Source organism: Triturus cristatus, chromosome 10 (assembly GCF_964204655.1).
Source record: "Triturus cristatus chromosome 10, aTriCri1.1, whole genome shotgun sequence".
Classification (NCBI taxonomy): Eukaryota; Metazoa; Chordata; class Amphibia; order Caudata; family Salamandridae; genus Triturus; species Triturus cristatus.
In genome coordinates this window covers 221745119-221766363 of record NC_140593.1, presented here as the reverse complement: position 1 = coordinate 221766363, position 21245 = coordinate 221745119, and the positions used below count along the sequence as shown (strand labels likewise).

At 41.9% G+C, this 21245-nt stretch overlaps 1 protein-coding gene across 8 annotated transcripts in view; it reads left to right on the top strand.

Annotated features, from left to right (window-relative positions):
- Positions 1–21245, top strand: part of SGCE (sarcoglycan epsilon) — a 171172-nt gene that overhangs the window by 109133 nt on the left and 40794 nt on the right. For all 8 annotated transcript variants that reach the window (XM_085630849.1, XM_085630847.1, XM_085630848.1 and 5 more), the window contains 2 exons: positions 2177–2375; positions 19654–19816. In XM_085630849.1, the coding sequence (XP_085486975.1) occupies positions 2177–2375; positions 19654–19816 (362 nt within the window). The remainder of the gene's footprint in view (positions 1–2176; positions 2376–19653; positions 19817–21245) is intronic.

The window sequence follows — 21245 nt, the reverse complement described above, 5'->3', positions numbered from 1 at the left end:
AACACTCAGTTAATGGCATGTGAAGAGCCCTGTGAGCGGCTCGTATCGAACAATAATACAATAAGCATCTTCTCTCTTGAGTTGGGCTCTGTAATCCAGAAAACATTTGGGGTAGCAGTGGAGAGGTGTGACCAACTTTCAAGTTAGTGTGTACAGCCAAAGAATTGAGCACTGGAATCTGGTGCTTCGGGGAATTTATCCCTCATCCTCTTTGGCTGGAGGGCTCAGGCGGAGAAACCTGACTTAATAAAGCACAGAATGTATTCTATAAACCCTTCTTAAATAATAAATGTTTAAGTGAAGAGATTGTGACCAAGTCGCAAATTAGTGTGTACAGCCGGAGAATTTGAGCACTGGATCTTGTGCTTCAGGATCCTGACATCCTTCAATACCAACCTCTTTTTCCCTTAAGGGAGTCACATTTATGTTATAGCTCACAAACATACTGAAACCAAACCACTTTGTTAGGTTTGTTTTCGAACACTCCCCTTCAAGTGGTGTCACAAATCTGGTCAGTCTTTGTAATACAGTGCTCTCAAGACTACCATGCCAGATAAAGGTACAGCAATGCAAGAGGGGGAATAGAAATAGAGCATGACATACTTTCTTCTGCATTTAGAGTACATATATGGCTTTTTTTATCAATCTCCCAGGACTTCTGGAGCACTTCTGAGAAGCAATTACAGTCACAATTTCCAAGAAGTAGTTATGATATTTCACTCAAAAGTGTAAAGTCTTATTTTGGGAATTATTAGTGCTCCTAAGTAAAGATCCGACCCACATGATGCCCCCATGTACTCCAGTGTGCTACTTTCCCAGAGCCTTATTCGTCATCTTCACTGGACTTTCAAGAACTAGGCACGATTCAGATTTAGGAAGACATTTTTGGCTGTAATCCTATATCTATGGTTGGAAATGGATCTATTAAAGTTCATCAGGCATCCACAAAACCAAACCTAGCAGACGTACATGTATAGGATACTGCCTAATTCTAGGCCTTGACTGCGTAGAGTTACACAGTGGGCTTGTGGACCTTCACAGAACCTCTCCAACCCTTTCCTGTTGAGAAATTGTCAGAGATTTGTTCCAGCAAAAGCTGACCTAAATTTCCTGTAAGTGTGAAAAGAGGAACAGATAGGCACCACACTTTGTATGTGATTTAGGAGAAGGCTCTACTATACAAGGAAAATAGTTTTTTCCACCTGGAAAAAAAGAAAACAGAGCGAAAAAAGTGTTCAGTGTCTGCCTTTTCCCAATGTGCAATGACTCATTGGAGAAGTAGAAATTTGTCAAAAATGTCATAGAACATTTCCTGTAGTCTGCCTGGAGACCTGGCAGCTGTCCACGAGTACTACTGCCATTGATTGTAGGTACCATACGAGTACCTTTATGCATGCAGACAACTACTTTTTGTGTGTCTCGGACCCTACGCCTTTAATAGCTGAAGGTGTAAGGCTGTAAAGCTTGACCATGCAGTTAACAAACAAAATTTAGCATTCAGAAGAATGGAACATAGAAACAAGTCAACTCACACATAGCCACTGTGTGTGGCACATGATATTGACTCCCTTCACAAAGTCATCTGGAGGAGAGACAAAATCAGACAGTGGGCAAAAAAAGCGAGCTGGAAACTCCAGTACACAATGGGTTTTCAGGTCACGCAACGAAGCTCGGCACAACTGAGTCCATGGGAGGGCTTTGCATCCTAGGATAGTGGCAGCAACCTCAGAAACTTTTGTTTTGTTCATTTTTGTGGGGATTGGTGGGTAGGCGTGACTTTTAGGCAGTGCTTTACACAATGTCTCACTGCTTCTCCATGGCCACGCCCTGTCAGAAGCTGCCCACAACTGGTTACACAGAGACAGGTTCACGGCCATGCCCTTCCCACTTTCATAAACAGATTTGGGTGTTGGAAGGTCTTTAATTATTGGAGTTGGACATGTGTTATGCTAGTAAACAACTGGTAACACAACACAGCAAAAATTACAACTAAATTATGCATGTAATAAAAGTACTCAAAATGTGTTGATGAAAAATGCCAAAAACTGATATTGATTAACAATTGATGAATGATGCCAGTTTGAGTTTACTGCTTTAGCACACATAATAAAAAAATTAATTTTTATTGTGTGTTGGTTCTCTGATAGATATTGTTATTCCTTTGTTCAATTACCAGAATATCCGTTACCCTACCAAGCGGAATTCTACATAAAAAATATGAATGTTGAAGAAATGTTAGCAAGTGAAGTTCTTGGTGATTTCCTTGGAGCTGTCAAAAATGTGTGGCAACCAGAACGCCTGAATGCCATAAACATAACTTCAGCTTTAGACAGAGGCGGTAGAGTTCCACTGCCTATCAACGATATGAAGGAAGGGTGAGTACATTTATCCAATTTATTATTGTTGCTATAATGATATAAATATTATTGTGGTTCAACTGAAGTTTCTAGTAAACCAGGAATTGAAGGCTCTACAGAGCATATGTGACATTTTTGTGAACTGGGCAGGATTAATGCAGATATTGGAAATGGCCACCTCAGGTAGGGTTCAAATGAAATGTACGTGTCAATGTTCTGGTGTTATATTGATCCTAAGGCAACACAGTGGTTGCAATTTGTGGTGTAGCCAAAAACCAGGGTTTGTATACCCTGCATGCAAAGTAGGGCTACATAAGTAAATGTATCTCAATCACAATATGCTTTACTTTGACTATTTGCTCATTAATAACAATATAAAAATATAATCATAAAGACGATGTTCTGAATGCTAAAACAAATGCATGCTAGATCTAAATAAGGATTGACCCTACAGTCAGCGATAGGTCTAAGCTATAGGGATACATTCGTATGGCCTGGCTAGTATTCTTCAAGTGTTTTTTCATTAGATAATTTTTGCTATTCTTTTTTAAAACAACTTTGGCCATAACATGGTATGCTGAAATGGATATTAATGATATAGATCAGCAAATCCATTTTCGCTCTTTAGTTTCTCAGGGAAGGGCTTAGACAAATCCATTACATGCTGACAAGTCAAGATCTAATGTAAGGAATGGCTGTCATGGTCAGGCTTTGGGGACATGATGAGCTGAACACAGATTGGAAGCGCTTGGAATTCCATCTATCCATCCTGCATCACACTCGGCTTTTGAAGAAACAACACACCTCCCCCCATTACACTTTCGTGGTCTGCTGGGAAATCTTTCAATTTAGCAACATATTTAGCCTCTTAGAAATGCCATATATGGCTTATCTCTTACTCCTTTTTCATCCAAACAATATCTTTTAATAGTATGGCAATTTCAGCTTCTGGAAATGTGCCCAGTCTCCACTGATTCCAGCTGTTGGCTTTTTGCTTAAACCTAACCTTCGAGATCCCCCTGCTCTTTATTTGCACATCGGCATCATACAAGCCCCTCCCAAACCCCTGGCTGCTCTAGGTCAGGGCCTCATCTGGCACATGCTGCACGGGAAGCCACTGCAGCAGGTCAGTAGCACATTATGCCGTATTCTGAAGTCATATCATTGAATTTGTTGCTTACTCACCTGTCACAAGCTTTTACTGTTACTGCACATATACCACAGGTACTTTAAATATTTGTCTTCCAACCTGTGCATAAAAAAGTATGCATTTACCTATTGGCATTCTTTTGTGTGGCATGCTCCAGGGATACCCCTTGAGCCCCACCTTCTTTAATGTATACATAACTCTACTTACAGCCATTGTCAAAACCTTCAGCTTATCATCTCCTACACTGATGATGCACAACTAGTTTCCTCCTCATCACAAGGCACAGTCTACTCCCATGCAAACAACAAGGAGCTGCAGAGGGAAACAGACCACAAGTCGCCCTCCTCTCAATCAATAATCATACACAATAGACTGGGTCTACGAAGGTATCACCACCATGTATCAAAATAAGCTGCGGTCCAAATGTCTATATCTTTTGGTATTTTGAACTCCCCTCTTTTCTTAGCTTGAGGTAGTCACCAACAGCCTTTCACCTTCAGGTTTTTTTTTTTAAACCTACAAAACGTTTTACTTATGGCAATCCCCACTTATAATTCTCTCAGTAAAATTACAAAAAGAGAATATCAAGTCCCAAATCAAATACACCAAGTGTTTTGAATTTTTGAAACAAAACATTTGAAAAAAATGTGAAAAGACAAGATGACACCTCACGTGCGCAGCACCAATTGAGCCTGCTGATTGGTACTCACCAGCTGTGCCCACTTTTATCATCATTGGTTGTCATCTTGCTTACAAAATATATATAAAGTGTCCACACAATTAACCCCTTGTGTGCCACGCCCTTTCCCCGCCCTGTGCCGGCCGTTGCATTAGCGGGCGGGGTTTATGATGAGCTGGACTCGTCATGGGCACAGCGCAACCGCGGCCCATGACGAGTCCAGCTCGTCATGGGCAGAGAAGGGGTTAAACCCAAATTGTGATAATAAGTGGTGAAACAATGACATACCAAGATGCGACTGAAATGTGAAAGTAAAATTGAAAAAGATGCACTTTTTACAGAACCAATTTTATTCTTCCTTATATGTGCACCTAATTCAAATTTTTAAAAAGGTTGCTTAATATGCATACCATTGTATTATGCCAACATGTTTCATCGCCGTGAAAAATTTGTGGCGATTTCTTCTGGGCAAACACAGTCGCTTGGCACCAGTCGGGGACACTTCTTAACATTTAATCCGGGGACTGCCAAAAGTAAAAGACACAACACACATAATTCTTACTAAATAACCAATTTTAGACAAATGATCATTTTCTCTGGATCTCTCACATAAACATATTGTTTACCCTTATTGAGCCACACTTCCTCGTACCAGCTCGTTTCTACAGGTCACAACACGGGCTCCATATGTGAGTCCTCGCAATGGATTCGCATTCAGCTGTAATGCAAATCTAGAAATAACGGAGTATCTCATTAGAGCCTGCACCCCTATTCAATCTTATATCTAACACTCACCGAACAGAGTTCTGACTGAGCTAACTGGGAACTTCACACATAGCCTTGATTTTTTATCGCAATTCACCCATTGCTCTCTGCCATTTTTTCACATGATTATAGTTGTTCCCCTTCTTTTTTACAGGAACTTCTCCAAAGCATTCTCAATGACCCGGTGTGTTTTTTCACCTATTCCCATCCAATAAAAACAAATAGTCCTCCATACATCACTTCATGTCTTAGATATCGGAGTCACGATATCCGGGAGCTAGAACACACTTCTTTCTGCTCACCGCACTACGCATCAGGGTCATTGTCACCGGGTAATGGAACGAGCTCACTTCACAATCACCCATGACGGACAATTCTCGTATAGTATCCATACTCAAAGAACGAGCTTTTAGGCAATACTAATGATGTTAGCACACAAAAACCTCCTTTGCAGTCATTCATTCTTACCACCCCGGGCCTCACGGAGCTTCTTGTCTCCACCGGTTAAACTTGCCGGCATCCATCTCTGTTTTTAAGCTCTCGCGGGAAAACGGCAGCGTCACCATGTTGTAACTATGGGCGCCATCTTAGAATGGGATTATTTCTAACGGATTGCTAGTATGAACAGCCCATTTTCTGATACCAGTACTTAAATCAACCCATTTTAAAGGAGCCAGTGTTTTTCTCCTTTTGATCTTCCTTCATACTCTCAATTTAATTTTACAAATTAATTTTTCTTTTTCAATTTTTCTATCTCGTTTAGCCGGTGCCTGCTTATATTTACATATTTCCACCCGTTTTCATGGATATAACCCCTTGCTGTATCAATGAGCTCTATTTTACTTTACAAATGGGACCCTTCCTGCTAGAATGTGATTTTATGTTATTAACACTCCGCGGAGTGTGTTGCTCCAAAAAAATGAAAGGACAAAAGACGAATGTTTACCCGTGGTTATGACGTTCGATCCTTTAGCAACGCGGATCCACCAGTCTATACGTAAGCACTGGTCACTATTGTCAACTAAGGATTTTACTATGCCTCCCCCTAGGTTTGCCTTTAAAAGATCTAGCAACTTAAAAGATAAACTTGTGCACACACGGGTGGAAGCTTTGCAGAAGCCGACAGAGTCAACAGTCCCCTCAGGGCATTATCCATGTGGATCATGCTCTGTATGTGGACTTACCAAGAAGACATTGAGTATTGTTCTGAATTCAGGAAAGACCTGGCACTTGAGGCGTTTCAGTAATTGTAATACCGCGAATGTGGTATACAGACTGACTTGCCAATGTGACCTTCAATATATAGGTCTTACAACGAGGAAGGTGAAAATTAGAATGCAGAAACACCTTAGTACAACTAGAGCGGGAAAGTTAACCACCAGATTGGTACAACATTGCTATGAAACTAAACACACGTTCACGTGGGTTGTACTTGAGAGAATAGTAGGGAACCCTCAAAATGTTGAGGACCTTCTTGCCTCAAAAGAAGCGCGATGGATTTTTCAGGAGAAATGTGACCAATTTGGGTTAAACGACCAAATTGAATGGAGCAAGGCTAAACATTGAGCATAGGTGAATGAGATCCCTTGCTTTTGGTAAGGCGCTGCTGGGGTATGCAAGAGACAGTATAAGCCATTTCTGCTTTGTAAAATGAAGATTAAACTGGCATTACACTAGAAACTAGGACGGTGAACATCCGGATGTCGCAAATAGGTCTGAGGTCAACAACTAAGTAGCCTCCGAAAATGCTAGATACCAGTATACAATGTCAAACAAAATACAAAAATTAAAAAAATTAAAAAAGAGAGAGGGTACTTTGTTTGATGGGCATAGTAGTGAACATATATATGAGGGTGCAGTAAATAACATCAGTATTATGGTTGATTTCCAGAGCAACAATGGAATGTTGAGATAGAGATAGGCCCGAAATATAACGAAGAAAAATAATGTCGAAAAATAACATAAAATAACATTCTAGCAGGAAGGGTCCCATTTGTAACGTAAAATAGAGCCCATTGATACAGCAAGGCGTTATATCCATGAAAACGGGTGGAAATATGTAAATATAAGCAGGCACCGGCTAAACGAGATAGAAAAATTGAAAAAGAAAAATTAATTTGAAAAATTAAATTGAGTGTATGAAGGAAGATCAAAAGGAGAAAAACACTGCTCCTTTAAAACGGGTTGATTTAAGTACTGGTATCAGAAAATGGGCTGTTCATACTAGCAATCCGTTAGAAATAATCCCATTCTAAGATGGCGCCCATAGTTACAACATGGTGACGCTGCAGTTTTCCCGCGAGAGCTTAAAAACAGAGGAGGATGCCGGACAAGTTCAACCGGTGGAGACAAGAAGCTCCGTGAGGCCCGGGGTGGTAAGAATGAATGACTGCAAAGGAGGTTTTTGTGTGCTAACATCATTGGTATTGACTAAAAGCTTGTTCTTTGAGTATGGATACTATACGAGAATTGTCCGTCATGGGTGATTGTGAAGTGAGCTCGTTCCATTACCCGGTGACTATGACCCTGATGCGTAGTGCGGTGAGCGGAAAGAAGTGTGTTCTAGCTCCCGGATATCGTGACTCCGATATCTAAGACATGGAGTGATGTATGGAGGATGATTTTTTTTTATTGGATGGGAATAGGTGAAAAAACACACCGGGTCATTGAGAATGCCAGGGAGAGGTTCCTGTAAAAAAGAAGGGGAACAACTATAAGCATGTGAAAAAATGGCAGAGAGCAATGGGTGAATTGCGATAAAAAATCAAGGCTATGTGTGAAGTTCCCAGTTAGCTCAGTCAGAACTCTGTTCGGTGAGTGTTAGATATAAGATTGAATAGGGGTGCAGGGTCTAATGAGATACTCCGTTATTTCTAGATTTGCATTACAGCTGAATGCGAATCCATTGCGAGGACTCACATATGGAGCCCGTGTTGTGACCTGTAGAAACAAGCTGGTACGAGGAAGTGTGGCTCAATATGGGTAAACAATATGTTTATGTGAAAGATCCAGAGAAAATGATCATTTGTCTAAAATTGGTTATTTAGTAAGAATTGTGTGTCTTTTACTTTTGGCAGTCCCCGGATTAAATGTTAAGAAGTGTCCCCGACTGGTGCCAAGCGACTGTGTTTGCCCTGAAGAAATCGCCACAAATTTTTCACGGCGATGAAACATGTTGGCATAATACAATGGTATGCATATTAAGCAACCTTTTTAAAAATTTGAATTAGGTGCACATATAAGGAAGAATAAAATTGGTTCTGTAAAAAGTGCATCTTTTTCCATTTTACTTTCACATTTCAGTCGCATCTTGGTATGTGATTGTTTCACCACTTATTATCACAATTTGGGTTTAATTGTGTGGACACTTTATATATATTTTGTAAGCAAGATGACAACCAATGATGATAAAAGTGGGCACAGCTGGTGAGTACCAATCAGCAGGCTCAATTGGTGTTGTGCACGTGAGGTGTCATCTTGTCTTTTCAAATTTTTTTCAAATATTTTGTTTAAAAAATTCAAAACACTTGGTGTATTTGATTTGGGACTTGATATTCTCTTTTTGTAATTTTACTGAGAGAATTATAAGTGGGGATTGCCATAAGTAAAACGTTTTGTAGGTTTTTTTTTAAAAAACTGAAGATGAAAGGCTGTTGGTGACTACCTCAAGCTAAGAAAAGAGGGGAGTTCAAAATACCAAAAGATATAGACATTTGGACCGCAGCTTATTTTGATACATGGTGGTGATACCTTCGTAGACCCAGTCTATTGTGTATGATTACAATCTACTCCCAGACAAGTTTCTTCAACTGAATCTCAGCAGTGGCTTATTGGATGAGCTGCAATTGCCTCAGAACTAGTTTTGTTTGGAAAAAATACCTCTCTCTGGACTACTGTGTGTTGGCCATCCAACCTTGGCCCATCTCCTCAGCCCTTGCAATCAGCTAGAAGTATTTATCAGCCATTGCAGCCTTATTGTATTGCCTGACCAAGAGTCCTAGTTTAAATCACCTGTTGTGATGTGGGTTATTAAAGATTTGACACACATGTTCCCTCCTAAACTGTTGTTGATGCCGTAGTGGAACCTTAAGTTGGTCTTGACTTTTTTCATTTGTACACCCTTTGAGCTGATGCACAGGGGCTCATTGCATGTTCTGACTATAAAGAATGTGTTCCTTTATCACCTCAGCTTGTTGCATGAGTGGGTTTCATGTACTTTTGATGTAACTGCGCTATGTGACCTTTTTCCAGGACAAATTGCTGCTGAAAACTCAGGTGGCCTTCTTACCTAAAGTCGTTATTTCCTTCCATGAAGGGTAATCCATCACTTTACCAGGGTACTTCACCCATCCCCTCCCCTCCACTCAATAGAGGAGGGGAGGCTTCATCGGCTTTACTGCAAAAGGGCTTGAAACATTTTCATTGATCAATAGAAATTGGGTCTCTGGTCGGGGTAAGTCAGATACACAATCTAAATTAACCTATTCTCACCCAGTTTGGCACAGAGAGCAGTCAGGCTTAAATTAAGGGGCAAAGTGTAAAGTATTTGTGCAACATTTAAATTACAGTACAACAGTGAATACACCAGCAAAAGACTCCATACCAGTTTAGGAAAATAGAGAATATTTATCTGAGTAAAACAAGACCAAAACGAAAACAATCCAATAAGTAGAAGTTGAGATTTGAATTTTTAAAGATTAAATCCAAAAACAGTGCTTAGAAGTCAATAGCAGTCAAAAGGTTACTTGAGGTAGCAAGGGACAGGGGTAAATCCAAAATTCAGGCTGACCGCAAAGTAGGGCAGGCCGGCAATAGGACCCACGCAGGGTCTGCTGAAAAAAGTACCTCTGGGTGGAACAAGACTCAATGTCGAAGACTCGATGCGTCGGTTCCAATTCACGAGTCAAGCCTCGCAGACCGTGTTGAAGGATCGCCGCTGCGTCATCGTTGAGCTGTGGAGGGATGTCTTCGAATTTGTGCTATGTTGTCATCGAACCTCGCCGTTGGAACTCGCATCGTCGTGTAATCCGCACTGCATTGGTGTCAGCGGATACTGCGTTGGTTCCAACCGGTGAAAATGTGCCACTGTGACGATTGCTGCACAGAAGAGCTGCAGAACCCACTTCTGAGACCCAGGATTGGAGGGAGCACTTCCGGCAAAGTTAGGACCCACAGATGGCAGAGTCCATCAGCACCAGCAGAGTTGCAAGAAAGTGTTTTGTCCCTGAGACTTCAGAAACCAGGAGGCAAGCTATCAAGCCCTTGGAGAATCTTGCGTTCAAGGATGTAGAGAACAAGTCCAGTCCTTTTCACTCCCAGGCAAGAAGCAGTAAGGCAGCAGGCCAACGCAGCAGAGGAGGTAGCAAAGTGGCAGTCCCTCCCTGCCATAGCAATCAGCAGGCAGTAGGCCGAAACAGAAATGCAGTTAGTAAAGTGGAAGTTCCTCCTATAACACAGCAGCTCTTCTTCCAGGTAGAATGTCCTTGGTTCCAATAGAGTGCTGGTTTGTTGGTGTCAGGGGTCTAGTACATATCCCCAAATATACTTTTGAAGTGGGGGAGATATCAAAGAGGCCTTTGAAGATGACAAGGGCCCTGCCTTTCCTGCTCTGGCTCCAGACATACTACAGGGGACATGCAGCTATTTGTGTGGGGACAGGCACAACCCTTCAGGTGCAAGTGTCAGCTCCTCCCTCCCAATCTACCTCAGTAAGGCCCATCAGCCTAGTGATGGGCTATCAGGGTGCAAATATCACACTCCACATCCCTTTGTGTAACTGTCAAAGGGGAATGCACAAAGCCCAGCTGTCACCCAACCCAGGTGTGTATTCAGAGAGAGGCAGAGGCACAGAATGGGTAAAGTAAGAAAATGCCAACTTTCTAAAAGGGGCGTTTTCAGACTTATAATTTAAAATCCAACTTAAGTTATTATTTTAAATTGTGAGTCCAGGGACACCAAACTACAAATCTCTATTTTTTCCCAATTGGAAATACACTTTAATTATGTTTTAAGGCAATCTCAATGTTAACTTATGGGAGAGATAGGTCTTGCGGTAGTGAAAAACGAATTTAGCGTTCTGTCACTACCAGGACATGTAAAACTCAAATGTGCATGTCCTACCTTTTAAATACACCGCACCTTCCCCATAGTGCTCCCTAGGGCCTACCTTAGGGGTGACTTATATGTAATAAAAGAAAAGGTTTGGGTCTGGCAAGTATGTGAACTTGCCAGGTTGAAATGGCAGTTTAAACTACACACACAGGATCTGTAGCCATGTTTGAAGGGCTACTTAAGTGGTTGGCACAATCACTGCTGCAAGCCCACTAGTAGCATTAAATATATAGGCCCTGGATACATATAGTGCACTTTACTTGAGCCTTATAAGTAAATTAAATATGGCAATTGTAGATAAGCCAAGGTTACCACATTTTAGGCCGAGAACAACTGCACTTTAGCACTATTTAGCAGTGGTAAAGTGCCTGGAGTCCTAAAGCCAATAAAAAAAGGTCAGAAAAAAAGGAGGAGGAAGGCAAAAGGTTTGGTGTGACCCTGCAGAAAGAGCCATGTCCAACAATACCAAAGACTATCAGGTAGATTTTTGTTGGGTCTCCAGAATGAAGAAAGGGAATGCGGTGAAGGAGGTGCAAAACTGGACCTTATCGAGGTGGCTAGTCTTGTGCATTAAGATCTGCTACACACTGACCTCGAATCAGCCTCTGGAGGGTCTGAAAGCTCATCCCAACCCGATACAAGGCTGCTACTACTGCACTGACATGTGGCGTGCCTGTTCTTGATGTCTGCAAGGCTGCAACATGGGCATCAGTGCACACGTTCACAAAGCACTACTGCCTTGATAATCAGGTTTGACAGGAAGGATGTTTCACCCTTTCAGTCCTTCAGGACTTTTTGATCTGAGTCCATTTCATAGACCCTCCTCCTGGGGAGGTAGTACTTTGGTATCTATTCTAAGCTAAGGAATCTGCAGTTAAAAATATCCAACAGAAGAACAAGTTACTTAACTTCAGTAACCCTCAGTCTAGTGGATAATCTATCTAACTGCAGATTTCTTACTGCTCCTCCATTCCCTATGTTCTGTGGAGAGACCACTTTTTAACATCTAAAATGCTCCCAATTTGGAAATTAGCACACTGGTACTATCAGTTGTTCAAGCTCTGCTTTTGGGAGTTTGGAAAGAAACAAGAAAGAAAATGACCACGGGGTTGCGCTTATATGCAGCTCCACTCTGTAACTTCGAGGGAGCTATGGAGTCAATGTTGGGCTGTAGAGCGCCACCTAGCAGTGCACTGGAGCATTGCTAGTGAAAGCTTTCAAGATCCAGTCTAGTACCAGGATAGTATTCTAAGGTGAAAGGTCTGCAGTTAGATAGAATATCACCAGAAAGTGCATTACCAAAGGTAATTGACCTATTCTTCAAACGCACTTGGCTAAAGGAATCGACCTAATACCTATGAGATTGCTGGTACATTATTGAATAAAAACCTAGTCCATTTCTGTACAACACAGACATCCTAGAAAATAAGAGTTTGTCATGAATGTATCATTATGCTGATTTAAATGGAGGAAGGCTGCAATAACATGTAAATATATGGTACCAGAAATCAATGCATTCCTAAAGCATGACGTTAGTGAAAGGATATTATTAAAAGGAAACATTGCACGAGTCATATGAGTGAAAAGTACAAAGGACTATTTTAAGATTGAGCAAAGGCAATCATTAAACTGCAGCTGTGATGGGCATTTACTGTGTCTTCTCTGTTTAAGTTTGGGGGAAGGATTTATGCCTACAATAGGAATTTTGAAGGTAAACTAAGATGAAAATACATAAATTAAAATGAAAACCGCATTTCAAGGGGTCTTTAAGGAAAACTTCCTATCTCACTGTTCTTAAATAGTAATTTCACAGGTCAAAGGAAAGCATTCTCATAAGGAGGAGGTGTGGTGTACTTACTAAGTCACTGATCCTGTGCTCTGGCGCCCGGTGTTCAAATTGGATTCTGGGTTTTTGGCTGAACATTGTGTGAATGGGAGTAATTCTCTTCTGGCTTCATGAACAAAGCAATAAACAAAATGGGGCAACATCTCACTCCATTGCCGGGCGCACAGCGATAATGAATGCATAACAATGATGCTGCAAGTTGATCCAAGTTTGTTCACAATTTATTCAAGTTTTGTCAAGAAGGTGTAGTCATAATTTCCAAGTTTAGTTCATGGTCACATGAGGGACATCTCACTTTTAACACTGTAACCTTAAACGCTGCAGAAATGCCAACAGGCCTTTATCGGTAGCTAGGAGTGTGCGTGAGTAATCCTCATCAGTTCATCTCGGTAACCCAATGCATTTCGGGCCATTCGTGGCCCTTCGTCAGGGGTATTCTACAATTAAAAATCAATGTTTTAATACCAAGCATTTCAGTCTGATTATCCATGTACATTCGTGTTCAAAACAATTGTTGTACATTCAGTATATATAGCAAACTTGTTAACAAGCATGTTTCAAACGATTACATCCGATTATAACGCTTTAAGCATGACACATAGGATTCTTCAGAACTAACGTAGCGAATGTTAACAAAGGGCGGGTGGAACTCTTAGACTGTTGCCTAGAAAGGATGAGTGATAGCGTTAATTACGTGAATTGGGGTATAGAGCATCTAGGCACCTTATGGTTGGCTAATGTAGTGTATCATGGGAGCTGAAGTACAGTGGTTTCAGTAACGCATATGAGACGTTACAACGTGGGGTTGTATTGAGGTTAAGGTCGAGTTAGATCTAGTACAGGAAGAAATGAGGGTTGACATCTAGATGGGTATTGACAACACGAATGTGAGTATTTAAACAACGTAAATAGAATGCAATGGAAGATATAGGGTCAAGAGATGACGGTGAACTCCCAAGTGGGAGGGTTTATCAGAGGGCGGAGATACAACCCAGGTGCTTTAAATGTAGACCTGAGCTTGAACACATTTTGTGAAAACTCCGCGAGGTGATGGGAAAGACCTTCGGTATGTAACGATTCGGGTGGGTGAGATTCTGTTTTTAGATCAACCAGTGTACTTAAGGCATCAACGTAAGGGAACCATTATACGGGGAGTTTAAGGTGTAATGTAAACGTGAAAGTAACAAGGGAGGTGGATTCGGGCAGCAACTTAGTGGCTTGTATGGCCACAATTAGTGGGAAAACGTTAGTGTTGTGGATGAGTCATGGGCTTACAATTGTTTTGAACGCGAATGTACATGGATAATCAGACTGAAATGCTTGGTATTAAAACATTGATTTTTAATTGTAGAATACCCCTGACGAAGGGCCACAAATGGCCCGAAATGCATTGGGTTACCGAGATGAACTGATGAGGATTACTCACGCACACTCCTAGCTACCGATTAAGGCCTGTTGGCATTTCTGCAGCGTTTAAGGTTACAGTGTTAAAAGTGAGATGTCCCTCATGTGACCATGAACTAAACTTGGAAATTATGACTACACCTTCTTGACAAAACTTGAATAAATTGTGAACAAACTTGGATCAACTTGCAGCATCATTGTTATGCATTCATTATCGCTGTGCGCCCGGCAATGGAGTGAGATGTTGCCCCATTTTGTTTATTGTTTTTCACAATCACGTGGTCAAGGCAGAACACGATTCTGGGCTTCGCACGCGAACAAGCTCAATATGGTAAAAAAAGTCGATGAAAACGAAGAAATTTGGTGTGCACTCTGTCGCTCTCTTTTTTCATGAACAAAGCCACATTAAGGCTGGAAACATCAACACAAAATCACTGGGTTTGCAACTGCAAAATCTTTTTTTTTCCTGTCTACAGAACCCTTTTTGTTATTCGGAGAAACCTTCCAAAAGGGATTTTGAACCTCATTCTGTTTCGCAATAAGGAAGAGTGGAAGGGACTCACCCTCCTAATTGAAAATTGCAATAAGATGTATCAATAGTTAGTGACCTCTACACTATAAAGTTACTGATACCACAAATGAGGTGATCATAGCTTCCCTTTTTGGACTGCGTCAGGTGGCATTTGAGGAGAGTAGGCAGTGGCCCAGGTGACCATTGCCTTCACTTCCTGATGCCTCCCAAATAGGAAACATATACATGTGCCTAGAAAATGATGAGGGCACTTTGTTTTCTTTTTATTAATGGATCCACGATAGATAGGTATATACAATTTTTAAAAAGTAGTGTGAAAGTATTTTTTCTTTTTGTTGAGGCACTGGTGTGGGAGAGCAATACTGAGGGTATGGGTGATGAAGAAGGCAATACGGGGGCGGTAGATGAAGCAACACATGGGGCAGAAGCAGTTCAGAGTGCTGGGCAGAAGCAACATGAACCACACGACTAGGTAAGCATCATGGAGGCCAAGGGGGGAAGCAACACTGGCGAGAGAGAAATGTGAGTGCTGAGCAGAAGAAAAACACAATAGGCTAGAGAGAGGCATGTGTTGATGTTTGGGGGAAGCACATGGAAAAGAACACTTGGTGAAGAAGAATACAAGGGCAAGCACAACTCAGAGGGTTGCCGAGGAAGAAGCTCATCGGGAGGAGAGAGCAATACGGAGCAGAGGGTGGAAAGAGCAGTAAACAAGGGAGACAGCTAAAAAACAGATGTACTTTTGTAGAGTGCTTAACCAACAAGAAAACAAATGGCATATCATCAAGGGCCTTATCGCCACTTTAGCGGCACTTTTTGCCACTAAAGCGGCGATAATCTTAACGCCATATTAGCATGGACACGTTAGCGCGTGTTTCCATGCATTCTCACCCTTTCCCTGAACGCCCAGCTGTGCATCTCTAATGAGATGTTAAGTGGGCGTTCCTCCCCCAAATAACGGGAGAAATGTCGTTAACCGACATTTCTCCGATTATCAAACCTCCCGCTAACTGGCATGGCGATAAGAAAAGTAGCGCTAACCGTGCTTAACGCTACTTTTCTTATGCCTGCTTTTAATCTGACTTAGCCATTATATCCAATGTAAGGTGGATATAATGGTTAAGTCTGCCCTCCTCTATCACCAACGTTTCGCCGATCGTTGTACGATTATCGCTGGATTTCCACTGATAATCGCACAATATGTACCTATTGCTGGTATTTCTATTGCTTTTGAGATAAGCATCGCTGATAGCGCGCTCTCTCAGCGATAGAAACCAGTGATAGCCGGCGATAATTATCCTAGCGCTAAGTGCGCTTAGCGATAATTATCGCCGGTTGTTGGTGATATGCCCCGTAGTGCTTCAAAAGTGAGCAGTGGAAGGATGCAAGTAATGTGTCCATACTCTAGGGGATGGACAAAATAAAAGAAAAGGACGTAAAGCTTTACAAGTGGAGGTAAAAAATAAGCAAATGAGAGTGACAATAAAACCTACGAATGGTAAACAAACGGGAGGCTCTATGCCCACTCCAAGCTCACAATAGGTCTTTTGGCAAAACACTTGTGCTGCCTAGAAGGCAAGACCTAACAAGCATTGGCATAGCCAATAGGTCTTGCTTTTGGGACCTTCTAAGTATTTAGTTATGCAGCACAATATCCTTGGTGCAACCACATCAACTGTTGCGTGGCTAAACACTTATAAGGTCCCAAAGGCGAGACCTATTGGCTATGCCAATGCTTGGTGTCATTGTGTGTGTGGTTGTGTGAACATATATATGAGGTTGTGTGTGTGGTTGTGTGAGTGTGGTTGTGTGTGTGTATGCGGTTGTGTGTGTATGGTTGTGTGTGTGTGTGGTTGTGTATGTGTGTGTGTGTGTTTGTGTGTGTGTGTGTGGTTGTGTGTGTGGTTGTGTGTGTGGTTGTGTGTGTGGTTGTGTGTGTGGTTGTGGTTGTGTGTGTGGGTGTGGTTGTGGGTGCGGGTGCGGATGTGGGGGTGTGTGTGGATGTGTGGTTGTGTGTGGTTGTGTGTGTGGTTGTGGTTGTGTGTGGTTGTGGTTGTGTGTGTGCGGTTATGTGTGTGTGTGGTTGTGTGTGTGTGTGGTTTTGTGTGTGTGGTTGTGTGTGTGGTTGTGTGTGTGGTTGTGTGTGTGGTTATGTGTGTGTGTGTGGTTGTGTGTGTGTGGTTGTGTGCGTGGTTGTGGTCATGTGTGTGGTTGTGTGTGTGTTTGTGTGGTTGTGTGTGTGTGGTTGTGTGTGTGGTTTTGGTTGTGTGTGTATGTGTTTGTGTGTGTGTGTGGTTGTGTGTGTGGTTGTTGTGGTGTGTGTGTGGTTGTGTGTGTTGTGTGTGTGGTTGTGTGTGTGGTTGTGTGTGTGTGGTTGTGTGTGTGTGGTTGTGTGTGTGGTTATGGGTGTGGTTGGGTGTGGTTGTGGGTGTGGTTGGGTGTGGTTGTGGGTGGGTGTGGTTGTGGGTGTGGTTGTGGTTGTGTGTGTGTGGCTGTGTGTGGTTGTGGTTGTGTGTGTGGTTGTGTGTGTGGTTTGGTGTGTGTGTGTGGTTGTGTGTGTTTGTTTGTGTTTGTGTGTGTGGTTGGGTGTGGTTGTGTGTGGTTGTGTATGTGTGGTTGTGTGTGTGGTTGTGTGTGTGGTTGTGGTTGTGTGTGTGGCTGTGTGGTTGGGTGTGGTTGGGTGTGTGTGTGTGTGGTTGTGTGTGTGGTTGTGTGGTTGTACGTGTGGCTGTGTGCGTGGTTGTGGTTGTGTGTGTGGTTGTGTGTGTGGTTGCGTGTGGGGTTGTGTGTGGTTGTGTGGTTGTGTGTGTGGTTGTGGGTGTGGTTGTGTGTGGTTGTGTGTGTGGTTGTGTGTGTTTGTGTGTGGTTGTGTGGTTGTGTGTGTGGTTGTGTGTGTGGTTGTGGTTGTGCGTGTGGTTGTGTGTGTGGTTGTGTGTGTGGTTGTGGTTGTGTGTGTGACAGTAATATTAAAAGAATCTCAAAATAAAGGAACACAAACATCGAGTTTGTGGAAAGAGAAAGCACGTTGTAAGTCAAATGGGCGCGGCAAAGCATTAACACAACAACAAAACAAACAAGATCACTTAGCGAAGACTGAGTGCTGATAATGGATACACACAGCCCATCATCTTAAGAGTTCGATTGCAGCCAATGTGCACTCAAACCTTCCCCCTCCTTGTGAGTTGCACCCCATATTTCATGAGTTGCAACTGCTGCACCCACCATAGCGCTTTGAGATCTAAAGCGCTACATAGGTCTAATCGATTAACCAGTCGCCCACATGCTGTGCTTTTAAAGAGAATGTGCCAAAAGTTTCCAGCTTCCTCATCATGTCCTCGTGAAAGCACCAACGAAAGGACTCCCTGAATGGTGCAACAGTCATGAAGCAGCCGCTGCGATCAGAAAGAAACACTGTGAACGTTGTCCAGTTTCACAGTAACATTTCCTTAATGTTCTTTAAGTCACAAAACAGTAATACTAAAAGCATCTCAAAATAAAGGAACATAAACATCGAGTTTGTGGAAAGAGAAAGCCCATTCTAAGTAAAACGGGCGCAGCAAAACATTAACACACATGTTCTTTGATGTTTGATGTTCTTTGAACGACAACATCAAAGGGGCGCCGCGAAAGTGATCGCGGGCAAAAGTGAAAGTGATCGTGGGCGCTTAATGAGCATGACGAGGTTTGCCAGCCTCTGCTCCTAAGCACGCACCCGCGCACATGCACTGTAGCTCTAGGCTGGCCATGGTAGCATTTTTTGAGCCCTCACAAAAAGTCTCACCAGTCCAGTGCATGCGCTGGGTCAGGCGAGACCTAAAAATGGATCCCATTTGGGAATGTGAAGGCAGAGGCAGTGGTCTAATGCTCCTTGCAGATCGCCCTCGACCCCTGTGACTGATTATTTTGTGACGTAACCTATTACTATGTAGGTCACATTGCAAAATAGAGGCAGGTCAAAAAAGTTGGTGTTCGATTTGCACCCACTATTTTCAACGACTGTACTACTGAATATCGACCCCCAGAATTCTGTGATATAAGAATATCGAAGACAAAATATTTAATGCAAGTTCATATAGGGAAGAATAGATTTACCATTCCTAACTCCACATCTACATACCTTAAAGATATATTTATCACACAGGTACATATATGTGGAGTTAGGTATACAGAATCTAGACTTACTTACCTGTTGACATTGTTCGCCAACTTGTGTCCCATCTATGTTCCCAGGTCAATATTCAGTATGCACTCCATTTTCGACTTGCTATGCCCTACGTGCATTTTTGTCTAAAACCTGAAATCTATCATGTAAATCAATATGTGATTATGATTTATGATTATGAATCAGAATCATGAATATAGGATTATATGTAATACTGTCAATGTATTCATTCTTTTGTGCCAATCTTTAGCAACAAACTCCATCACTGATCAATGCAACCTTTCTGCTGTCTGTGATCTACTGTGACATGTTGTTACTATGCACAATATAAGTGCTCAATTTAGAAATAAATACCTTTTTTATTTGGATAATTATTACAGTATAACACTGTAAATCTTGATAGTTTGGATTTCTTTTCTCACGTTTTATTTCTTATTTCGTGGAAGTAGACTTTGGAAGGAAAGAGCAGTAGGTCGAAAGGGGTTAAAAGAAGGACATATATACTATAATAAACTCAAGCTACTTGCAAGATGTTCCTTATTAGTTCATTGACACCGGGAGCCCATGCATCATTGAAAAGCTAGTCACCAGTTTAAAACTGTGCAATAACCCTGCAGTATCCTTGCTTGTCTGTCTTCCTGCTGCAGGGTCTATGTGATGGTGGGCGCAGATGTGCCATTCTCCGCGTGCTTAAGGGAAGTGGAAAATCCACAAAATCAGCTGAGATGCAGCCAGGAAATGGAACCCGTCATAAGCTGTGACATGAAATTTCGAGCTCAATTCAAAATAGACTGGTGCAAAATATCTCTGGTGAGTTAGTTGGAAGTTTTGTAAAACAAAAAAAATGGATGAGTGCACGAGAAAACTGTTTGCAAAATGTTATCTGGGTATACGATGCTAATTTCATGTGGCTCCCAGAACATAACTGATGAACTGGAGCAGTTTACAGATTTGGGGGCATATTGTCAAGCACGGCGTTAAAATTATCGCCGCTTTGGCGGCAGAAAACTGCAGGCAGTTGCTCTGATAATGGGCTTGATAATATGCAGCAGAGAATTCCAATAGAAGCCCAGGTTCTGGTGTGAACATGGGCTTCTATTGGAATTCTCTGCGGCATATTATCAAGCCCATTATCGCCGCTTTAGCGGCAGTTTTCTGCCGCTAAAGTGGCGATAATTTTAACGCCATGCTTGACAATATGCCCCTTGTTTCTTAAAAATGTCATGTTTTGTATTGCAGATTAATGCAATATGCTGTGGTCAAAAAACCTATACTTTCAAATGTAGTAGCGGACTTGTATATTTTGTAGTCAGCAAAAGCAGAATGTGCCATTTTTAAATTTTAGATAAAGCGTGATCTATTTAAAAAATTACGTTGGCATTTCGATTCAAAAACATAATGCAGCTAGAATTCATTGAAAATAAAGTGCTTTGAAACAAGGAAGTAGCCATAAAAGTAAAATACCCCCAACACGCACTTCGATCTATACCTCAAATGTCATCAGGTGAGCGAAGCGAACTATCTTTACACGCTGGTATCCATCCATCTTTTCATGATTCCATCCATCCTTTTTACAATTCTATCCATCCTTTCATCATTACAGTCTTCCATCCATCCATCCTTCCATCTTTCCACTCACACTTCCAACCATTCTACCCACCCACCCATTCTTTTTCATCCATCAATCATTTCACTTTCCATTTTATCAATATATCCATCCATTCTTTCACCCTTCCATCTAGGGTTCCAATCATTCATCCAGCCTTTAGTCATTTCATGCATTCTTGCTTACACCCAGCCATGCAAATGTTGCTTTACCCTTTCATCCACCAAACCTTTCACCCTTGCACCTATCCTTTCATCCTTTAGACGCTTCCTTCTTCTGACAGTTTCTACCTTATTTCCCTGTGTCCTTTCATCCTTCCTCATTGCCAGCTCTATCTCTTTTTCGCCTTATTTCTCCTTCTGGGCGTCCTGTACTAGGACTGGCTTCGCATACCTCAACTTTCTTATAATTTTCCCTTACTTTGTTTTTAAAAGCGTTTGTCTGCCGAGGGAGGTGCAGACAGACCAGGCTCATAAATATTTATTCAGTTTCTCAAGTGCCCATAACACCCCCGCTTCAGCTGCTAAAGCCAGGGGTTCATGAAGGCACTGCCTTGAAAACAACTATTTGGAATTCTCTTGATTCTGCACTACCAAAACATTTTAATGCTGTAGAACGGCTTTGGGGTGTTCT